Raw genomic sequence first — 9657 nt, 5'->3', positions numbered from 1 at the left:
TGTTTTTAGACTTTAGACTGTATTCCTCTAGCGTTAAGCGCCATTAACGCCCATTGTCGCAACATGAAAATTTAAAAACTCAAAAAGAAATACTGAAATTGTATTTTTATGAAGATTCTATTATTTCATTGTTCTTATTTTTTAAGTATTCTTTTTGGAGGAGGAAGGAAGGACTCAACGTATATGTTTGGTGGGAAATTAACCACCACCTAGTGGCCAAAGTATCTTTGCCTAAGCATCGATATTGTCTGAATCGGATGTTTGTTAGGAAATCCACTAGAACAAATGTGAAATATCGATATATCATTGGAAATCATTAGAAGTTGCCAACAGAACAAGCGTGGGGTGTGCGTAGTCCTGCTGTTTGATTTATTCAACAGATAATACTTTTCTTTGAATTCATTTTATTGTAACAGCTAATGGTTTTGCATACATAACTCTTTGCCAACCAATACATTGGAAATGGCTCACTCCAACAATTATACTGGACAGCATTCATTCGGATATTGGTAAGTAAAGGCCGTTGTGCAATAGACTAGTAAAAATGTACAATCCCTTTTGTAACTCCTAATTGTCTGCTTTGAGCATTATGTCTATTAAAAACTATGCTTTCTAATATGGATGTGTTTTTTTTTTGTTATTATTTGTAGTGATGATCTTATTTACACCAATTTATATTTCAATTTTTCCCTAGGATGAATCATGAGGGTTCAATTGTTCAAGAAGATGGGGAGATAAGCCCTCCTGGTGAACACTATAGTATAAACACAGAATCCAGGAGAGAAAGTGAAAAAGAGTGGGAAAGAAATAGAGATAGAAACAGAGATAGAATCAAAAGACGATCCAGGTAATTCAATCATGTAGTTGTTTGTTGCTCATATTAAATAATCTTTTTGAATAGGTCTAGATCAAAATCAACAGAAAGGAGACGACGTAGAGAGAGAAACAAAAAAAGAGACTGGAGTAGTGATTCGGGGTCAAGTCGTAGTCGAAGCCGAAGCCGTGCTGACAGACGAAGAAGTCGAAGCCGTGATCGCAGTAAAAGGGATCGTGATAGATCGTCGTATGAGTAATGAAAATAGTGCCTCTTTTTTTCAAAAACTTTTGTTTTTCTTTAGTATTAACACGTTTTTTAAAATTATTCTGTAGTGATCATCGAGAAAGGGAATATGAACGAACGGACAACTGGAGAGCTGTGGCTCCCAACAGTACCATTATGGTCAGCAATTTGCCGCTTCACATTGCTGAAACCGAGGTACGTGACCTCTATTCTTGGTCACTTTTCGCCGTTGTTTGATTTTTGTCTTTCTTTTTTGCCAGATTCGCGCAAATATCATGATGTATGGACTCGTTGCCAAAGACATTCGGCTGATACGGAGAAAAGATACGGGTAGGGTACCAACGATACATGTTCGAAGTAGTCGAAGTAGGGAGTCTCAGGTGTTAAAACCTTGGAACGCACGATCATACACAGGACTATCATCCAAATTATTCGAGTGCGCCCATGGAAGGGGATTCCAGTTTAATGATGGAGAAATGGCTTGGACTGTATACAAATGCAATAATAGAGCACTTGTTATTGGATATTTCTGGGTGCTGTTGCCCAACTTTTAGGTACTTCACGTGGATTCGCGTTCGTTGAGTTTAATCGTCTTCCCGAAGCTGAACGTTGGATGGAAGTCAATCAGGTAGCATCAACCCCCCACTTCACGACAAAGCGCTAACCGCGTTTGTGGGGACAAGTTCACGGTTGGCTGCTCCAGCAGTCCCGTGGGATGTCATCTGCTAGAACCAAATATTACTCAATATTCGTGACCAAGTTCAAATGGGGGCTTCTAGTGTTTTTTATGATCCAACTAATTTGCTGTATTTATTTGTTTTTGCAGGGATGTCTTGTGTTGGAAAACCAGTTTCAAGCTACTCTTCAATACAGCATCTCAAAAGATTCTTTCAACGATAAGGCTGCCAAGGCGGCTCAAGATTGGTTTTGTATTCATGTAATTGTTCATCTATCCATTACCTTAATTTTCGTTCCACTGATTGTACTACTTTTTCTGTTGCAGTGTGGCGAACACAATTTCAAGCGCCGTGAAGTATGCTTCAAATGTCAATCACCACGCAGTGAGTCTGAATTAATGAATGATGTCCAGAGAGAAATCTCTCATTTTCCCACAAGCAGTAAGGAAAAGTACTATTCCGTTACGTGGATGTTAACTTAAACTTTTATATTTGGTAGCCGTCTTGTTACGCAACATGGATGTGTTAACGAACGAAGATCGCGTTTTAAGTATTTTACAAAGTGTCCCAGGAGTCGCCACATTACCCATAAAGTCGGTTCGTATCGGTCGTGATCCATTGAATAACATTTCACGGGGAGTTTGCTACCTTGAAATGAACAACACCAACGATGCTATGCGTCTGTTTGCTGGTTTATCGGATGTCGGACGCCTCGAAATCGATGGTCGAGAAGGTAGCATTTATGGCATATTAGTACATTGCAAATTGTAATCTAACTATTTATTCGTCAGTCATGGTGTCATACTGCAAACAAGGAAATACATCTTTGCCAGTCGCCTCGGTGTCTAATGCCACTAATTCTTTAGCACCGGCAGGTGTAACTGCTGTCGCAGCGGCGCAATGGTCTGTAAGCAATGCGAACAATGGCTCACAGGTCGCTACGCCTAGCAGCAATGGTGAAGTAAACTTCACTGCCTCAGAAATTCCGCGATTGGCGGAATACTCGGCTTCCCTTTACGCAAAAACAGCAGAAGAGCACGCCTCTTATTTACAGTACGTTTTGCAGCATATATGGATTGGAAAAATTTTGAATAATTTTTTGACCTTATTTTTCTTTCTCATTCTCTACTAGGTACTATACGCAATACTACACGAATCAATTGCAATCTAGTTCGGATAAATCGCAGAAGAGTTTAGCGCCAGATTTAAGCAAATACGTTTACGATGAAAAATCTGGTTACTATTATGACACGGCTTCCAATTTGTACTATGATTCTAAAACCCAATACTTTTACAATCCGCAAACACAACAATTCTGTTATTGGGACAACGATAAAAATTGTTTTGTTCCCGTTTCGGCGGATGAGAACAAAATGGGAACGTTAAATAATACCCAAGAGGAAAAGAAGGAAAAAACGGAAAAGCAGGACAAAGTAATAATAGAATATTCATCGTGCTATTCACTTGAGTTAACTTTCAATCATGATTTTTAAAAGGTTACCGTTGCAAAAAAGATAGCCAAAGATATGGAGAAATGGGCTAAAACTCTTAACCAGCGAAAGGAGTCAACGAAAGTGGCAGTTCCAGCTCCGGCTTTCGAACCAGAACCAGAACGACGAAAAGAACCTGAACCAGCATCAACAACGGACAAGTCGAGTCTGAATGAAGTACTTCAAGTGCTGCAGAGAAAACAATTGGCTGAAAAGAAACCATTAGGAGCGTCAGCTCTTGTAGCATACGGCAGTGATAGCGATAGTGATGGTCACGATGAAAAGAAAACTGCAGAACTCTTAGAGAGTTTGATTGATTGGAGCAAACTCGCTTGTCTTTTGTGCAAGAGGCAGTTTTCCAACCGAGAAACTTTGGTCAAACACCAACAGTTGTCGGATTTGCACCGACAGAATCTTGAAGCTTGGAAAAAACAGAACACTCCAGTTGCCTATCGTGACCGGGCTAAAGAGAGAAGGAAGAAGCATGGCGACAGTGAACCCAACAACCAACGCAAGAAACAAGTTTGTTAACACAGCCGCTATATTTGAAAACCCATCTACACGTTTTTTCCTGCGCTCTGCTAACTTAAATGACCATTTATCCGTCATAAGGAGTCGGTCTCGAGATCCCGGACAGAATCGGTTCCATCCGACTACGAGCGTCCATCGCAGAGTGGAGCCTCGCTAACCAGTAACAATGTTGGCAATAAACTGTTGCAAAAAATGGGCTGGCAGGAAGGACAAGGCCTAGGCAAATCAAATCAAGGAAGAACCACCATCATAGAGGTTATCACAAGTGTGACGTAGTAATAATCGGCTATTTTAATTCGAGTTTTCTATTCGCAGGCCGACCGTCGCAGTGCCCAAGCTGGTTTAGGTATGAAAACTTACGCGGTTGCAGGAGATGATTATCGCCAAAGCGTCAAGAAATTGGCAATGATGAGGTTCAAAGAACTAAACGATGATTGAGCTACCAGTTTTCTTTCTGCCTTTTTACCGTAGTGTAACAGTAACACTCCATTAATTACTTGTTAACCAGGTCGCTACTGAATCCCATGTCCATGAAATACATCCTACTTCAAATCCAAGATAAATATGTATTTTAAATTTGCATTATTCATGGCATCTTTTTCAATTATAGGAAATAACGCGAAGATGAGCTGTCGCAGCGGAAGCTCACTCATTAAGGTTGCATACAGGGAAAAGAGGCTGGTATTTCCATTTTCACTTAGTAGTTAAACAGCAGCACTAAATGCTATGGCGTTAGGAATCGAGCTTAATGGCGAAGGAACACAGTTTCGAGGAAAAATAACTAATAGTGCAAAACGTTCCGAGACTAGTGGTACACGATATATGGGACGATGTTGTTATAGAGCTATGCTGTCAATGCATTATTTCTTGCCACAATGTTATGCCAAAAACAATGATACCATTGATGAGACCAAGTAAATACCCGAGATGAAAGGTATGGCCAGATTGCAACCTAAACATGAAGTTGGCTTTTAGAATCGTAACTGTTTTTGACGTTCATACTGTCGATTAATTTACCTGTGCTTTTTCGGTGAAACAGGAGTAGGAGGGAAAACTCCAGGGATTGTGCTATCATAATAAACAAGCAGCCAAGAGAAAAGCACCATTGATAAGCCATAAAAACACGGAAGAACCAATACTGCAAGTTGCTTAAATAAAATACTCTGAAGGTAGCTGGCAGGCATAATAGCACAGTAGTGCAATACATCATAAACACTGCAAATGGTGAAACTCATGATGGAATACATATATTTAAACAACAAGAAAAACTGCTGTGGAATAATTAATAGGTTGGCCACAATATTCTCCATATTAAATTCAAGCTTCACGTTTGTGGCATTCCACCAATAATTTTCCTCTGTCACTTTTGCTGGAACAGACTCTGACACCTCAGATGGAGATTGAATACCTAAAGGGCCACACTCTGAAGGTGAATGAAAATTGTTTGGTGACAGGCAAAGCTGACTACCACCACCTATATGTGTGTTGCAAACAATCCTATACATTAAAAAGACTTTCAGCACAATACCACTTTAGTTAAAATTACCAAGTACGGTGCCAAACAACTGGGAAAATGACACTTGAAAAATGAACGCCTGGAAACAAAAAGATGATAATCCACACTGATGCATCTTATTTCAATCTGAGATTTTATTTAAAAACACTATAGAAGTAAAATGTCTGCGAGGTTCGGGGGGGTGCGGCAGACTCACCCTGAATGCTGTGTGTACAAATTTAGAAAATTCAGTGATCGTACCTCGGCAGATCGGCCTTACCCTCAGGCTCAAAATTACTTGCAAAAGGTAGACCACTAGACAGACTATACTACAGACGTGCATTCACGTACCTTACTGTAGGATGCTGTGTTCAACAATCTGAAGAGCTAGGGGTTACTAAATACTAACGATAACCCATAATACTAACCATTGAAAACCATAGTCTATGGTCCATAGCGCTTCCAAGTATCCTTTCTTTTATTTGCCATAACACACTCATGTTTGTCCTGCTAATCTGTCATTTGGTAATCGATTTTTTGCCGATAGTATTTATTCCACGCCCGACTACATCGTGGAAATAAATGCAGGAACCAAATGGATTTTCCGCACTTTATCACTTAGCGGACTAATAAAAGCGACATACTGTTTTAGAGTCTTTGAATTCTAGAATAATACACCTCCCATAAACTTCTTTGGCAAATCATGCTAGAAATCTTGTGTTGTTTAAAGTAATTTCATCTCTGAAACTGAACTGGGTAAAGAATGAGAACCTTGCTTTCCTATTGGAAGTGTGGTGCGGCATACACTGAAGAAACCCACAGATTAGTTGGAGATTATTTACCAACGCCAAGGATACTGCCAATTGCAATATACAGTTTTTGTATAATTAACATAATTGATGTAACATTAGTCGTTTTGCTCTAAGAGGAGAATATCCTTTGATTCTGAAACACCAGCTTACTCTCTGTGTCATAAAATGAATTCAAATTGAATGCTCAAAAGTGAAGCAGATTTGTTTACTGAGATTTTGCTACATCTAATTATGATTCCAAATGGCAAACAAGGGTAAATGTGCCAAACATGCTTGCAAAATCATTTGATTCTGATGCTAACTGCAGCCCTTTTCTCCCTGCTTCATTTCCAACTGACCTGTTGGCTCATATCACAGCGAGCAAATTCCAGGTGCCCTTTAAAGCAAGACATGTTTATATGTTATCTATAGTTTATTTTGTTAAATGCTTGATCTAGTATACCAGGTATTTTCCTCTCTGGTTTTCTTTTCCCTTCGAAGTTGCAGCATGCTTTCATTTGCATTCTTAGGCGATTTGCATTTAAGACTAGGCAGAATATTGTTCTCTTATTAAACAACTGGAAATGGTTGGAGATGGTACTCTCTAGCAACCATACAAGAGTAAAAACAATTCTCAATCCAAGAAAACTTCACTTGCATCTGACGATGATGATCCCTTCTTTCTACATGTGTAACTCGTAATTTTTTTCCGTTTTACAGAAGTTCCATCTATTCATGACACGGGCATCGAGAGCTTTGTTGTCTTCGGCGGGGTCGAAGATCCTAAGTTGTTCATCGAGTCGTGAAGCTTTAAAACGCCTGAATACTAATGTAAATCAACTTTAAAAAGTTGCTTAAGTAATGGTAGCGAATTTTCCACAAGTTTAATGTATCTTAAACAGAAAAAAAAATCATGCAAAATACACATCAAGGAAGGGAAAACAAATCAACTGATGTGACATATGGAAGCAATATTAAAGGATCAATTACTTCAGGTAGCAAAACAGCAGTAGCTTTAAATTGGAATAGGAAGTTTAAGGATGTTCTACAAATAACCAAACTTCTTGCATCAAAGTCCCTAGCTATTTTGGTTTCACAAACTAGTTTCCAATAACAGTTATCCTATTTAGTACAACAAAGGATTCATTAGAAGAGTTTCTATATTATATTAAATCAAGGTAGGAGGCTCTGAGCTGTCATAAATATCTGAATCACATAGGGGGGGATAGTTAAAACCATCACTGAACTTCCTTCAGTGTTAGGATCCCTTGTAATTTTGGTTTCACGATCTAGTTTCCAGCACAAAAATTATGCCATTTAGTGTAAAAGAAACATTCATAGGGAGATAAAACCTCGTCAGTAAGAAATAAAATGATGTAAAGAGGTTGTCCATAAATTTTTGGTTCAAAACATTTGTATGGCTCATGATAATGAAAATGTTATTCGGAAAAAGTGCAGTCTGATAATTCATCTGAAATGCTATCTTTTCATTATGTTAATCGTTTTTTAAGTATACCGAATATTTGACACAATGCTAGGCGCCAGTACGCTACAGCGCTAGCGCAATGCAGCAGAATTGTATGGCATATGGCAATCCGTTTTACACAGAAACAAAAATTTCGCCAAAAAAAAAAAAAATCACACTTTTTTCTTTTTTTTCGATCCGTAGACATCTACCGGTCAGAATCGTTATTACTGGCATGTCAATTTGAGTCCATTGGATCCCATTGCCAGTTAGTCGAGTAGCGTGGCTGGAGAAAAACGCGTGGCTGTACAAAAATATGTTAAAATGGATAAGATAATACAACAAAAGGATGGTAAGTATAAAGATTATTATATTGGTTTTCAATTATTAATTATTGTTTATTAGATCAAATTATGAAGCTGCAGGCCCAATTATTGGAACAACACAAAATATTAGATAACAGCAAAGCTAAGGATGGTAAGACCTAATACGTAATGATTCTATTTATTTGCTTTTATTCATTTGTGTTTTGTAGCTCAAATTTTGAGTATACAAGCTCAGCTAGGGGAAAAGAACGAATTGGAACGGACGAGTTTCCAAACAGTGAAGGAGGTTTTTCCAAACTCATCCCTAACTGAACATGAGGATGAATTGGCATTAGGCGAACACAGTCAGGTACCTAAACTTTTCAAATAAGAATTCAAAATAAGTATAGAATTTTAACAAACAATTATTTATTGTTTAGTTATTCAGTCTACCACCTGACAGTGTGTTAAAGTTAAATCCTGTTAGTGCTGCACTAAAAGAATTGTTAGTAATAAGTCCATGCAGCGAAGGAAGTGAACAATTGTGGGACCGTATTTGGGCTGAAAAACGGTTGTGGTACGGAAACCCAGAAATAGCACGAGTTCAACATAAAACATGAATTAGGTACTTTTCGGTTTTTTGTCTATCGAAAAAGTATTTTTAATGCTATTATTTTGCATTCACAGAATTTTAGTGGGGGATCAAGTCAAGTCTGGAAGTGTTACAGGATGGAAGAGTGAGCCTACAGTTGAAAAACACAGAGTGCATTACCATTAAGGTATGAGGTAAAGTAATAGAGTATGCAAATTGTCTAATGAGAAGTACCATTTTGTGTGAATGAATCCTGTGTAACAGCAATCCCTTATAGTTCTGTCACAGCTAGAAGCCTCAAATAATTCTGCTTCTCTTGCTAAAGAACAACTTGTCCTTTACATTCAGAGTGTTGGTGAAGCTGGGTACTTAAGTGGCCCTAAAGATGTTTCACTTCGCTGGCATTGCAGCGATGAACATCATACATGGACTCTTTAGGTATGAAAGGAATTTTCTTGAAAAATTTTTGAATTTATGATGAAACTTTTCTCCTCCTTTTTGCCAACCATGTCTAATCTACAAAAAAAAATTTTATCCAATAGGAAAGGATTTTCAGCATACTGGGAACATAACTATCAACAATGCAACATTCTAGGGGTGCTATTTTATCATTCAAGAGCCTTATATGTTGATGTTCATCTGCAATTTGTATGGCCTTTCCCAAGCTTCTGCCAGAAGTTGAATCTATGAGTCATGTAAGTCACATGAGCAACAATTGAGATGCTTAATGGTGTTGTTTTTCTTTTCTCAGCATAGGTTAATAGTAACATTGGATCTGAAAAGATTCTTGGTTGGGGCAAGACACTGAATAAATTGTAATGATTGGATGGATGACATGACATTTCTATACTTAATTCGGATTCCCGAGACGGTATTTTATATTTTAAAAATTGAAGTGCATATCTGGGCTCCCTTCCTTTCCGTAGCCCCGTTTCCCCTTGACTCATAATAAGCCCGTAGGGGGTCATGCCCCTACTGTACGGTATATATAAAAACAACATATACCGAGGTTTGGAGGGCTCTGGCCGGAAAGGGGACGTGGGGGTCCGCTTAGTCCGATGATGTGTTCACGGAGGGCGAAGTGGCTACCCACAAATCCGAACTAAAGGTTAATCGCTCCTGTAAAAATGTTCCAAATCTTCAGCTCTTCTTCCGGCTTCTCTTAGCCAATCACCGGGTAATCTCCCCGGTGGGTCAACAAGGCAGTGTCTCCCCCTGCTTGGGTTGACGGCAACTTTTGAAAGGGCTATT

At 38.7% G+C, this 9657-nt stretch overlaps 3 protein-coding genes across 5 annotated transcripts in view; 2 read left to right on the top strand and 1 right to left on the bottom strand.

Annotated features, from left to right (window-relative positions):
- Positions 1-322: 322 nt before the first annotated feature.
- On the top strand, positions 323-4321 carry LOC130686583 (RNA-binding protein 5-like). Its single transcript, XM_057509704.2, has 14 exons — positions 323-509; positions 695-847; positions 902-1069; positions 1150-1255; positions 1321-1390; positions 1615-1688; positions 1887-1997; positions 2064-2178; positions 2237-2470; positions 2529-2790; positions 2870-3170; positions 3234-3749; positions 3840-4013; positions 4074-4321. The coding sequence occupies exons 1-14, from the start codon at positions 463-465 to the stop codon at positions 4194-4196; spliced, it is 2454 nt and encodes an 817-aa protein (XP_057365687.1). The 5' UTR covers positions 323-462; the 3' UTR covers positions 4197-4321.
- Positions 4305-9657, bottom strand: part of LOC130686578 (ADP-ribosylation factor-like protein 6-interacting protein 6) — a 33424-nt gene continuing 28071 nt past the window's right edge. The window contains exons 1-4 of one of the 3 annotated variants that reach the window (XM_057509698.2): positions 5682-5723; positions 5305-5353; positions 4776-5232; positions 4305-4710 (exon numbers count right to left, since the gene is read on the bottom strand). In XM_057509698.2, coding sequence (XP_057365681.1) covers positions 4611-4710; positions 4776-5232; positions 5305-5353; positions 5682-5708 — 633 coding nt within the window. In that variant the 5' untranslated portion in view covers positions 5709-5723 and the 3' untranslated portion in view covers positions 4305-4610. Of the gene's footprint in view, positions 4711-4775; positions 5233-5304; positions 5612-5681; positions 5724-9657 lie in introns of those variants that run through there. The other 2 variants (XM_059494102.1, XM_057509699.2) reach the window with 2 other exon arrangements.
- Positions 7920-8756, top strand: LOC130686581 (uncharacterized). Its single transcript, XM_057509702.2, has 4 exons — positions 7920-7986; positions 8045-8184; positions 8255-8439; positions 8502-8756. Exons 1-3 carry the CDS (start codon positions 7923-7925, stop codon positions 8432-8434), a joined length of 384 nt encoding a protein of 127 aa, XP_057365685.2. The 5' UTR covers positions 7920-7922; the 3' UTR covers positions 8435-8439; positions 8502-8756.

Source organism: Daphnia carinata, chromosome 2 (assembly GCF_022539665.2).
Source record: "Daphnia carinata strain CSIRO-1 chromosome 2, CSIRO_AGI_Dcar_HiC_V3, whole genome shotgun sequence".
Lineage (NCBI taxonomy): Eukaryota > Metazoa > Arthropoda > Branchiopoda > Diplostraca > Daphniidae > Daphnia > Daphnia carinata.
The sequence above is the reverse complement of the archived record's forward strand: the minus strand, read 5'-3'. Positions and strand labels throughout refer to the sequence as shown.

What these genes read in the sequence shown, in the direction of transcription:
- LOC130686581 (XM_057509702.2), top strand. Translation starts at nt 7,923, where the DNA reads ATGAAGCTGCAGGCCCAATTATTGGAACAACACAAAATATTAGATAAC. An exon ending in TAACAGCAAAGCTAAGGATG is followed by an intron (nt 7,987 to 8,044) that starts GTAAGACCTAAT and finishes TGTGTTTTGTAG; the next exon opens with CTCAAATTTTGAGTATACAA. An exon ending in CATTAGGCGAACACAGTCAG is followed by an intron (nt 8,185 to 8,254) that starts GTACCTAAACTT and finishes TTTATTGTTTAG; the next exon opens with TTATTCAGTCTACCACCTGA.
- LOC130686583 (XM_057509704.2), top strand. Translation starts at nt 463, where the DNA reads ATGGCTCACTCCAACAATTATACTGGACAGCATTCATTCGGATATTG. An exon ending in AGAATCAAAAGACGATCCAG is followed by an intron (nt 848 to 901) that starts GTAATTCAATCA and finishes CTTTTTGAATAG; the next exon opens with GTCTAGATCAAAATCAACAG. An exon ending in GTTGGATGGAAGTCAATCAG is followed by an intron (nt 1,689 to 1,886) that starts GTAGCATCAACC and finishes TTGTTTTTGCAG; the next exon opens with GGATGTCTTGTGTTGGAAAA.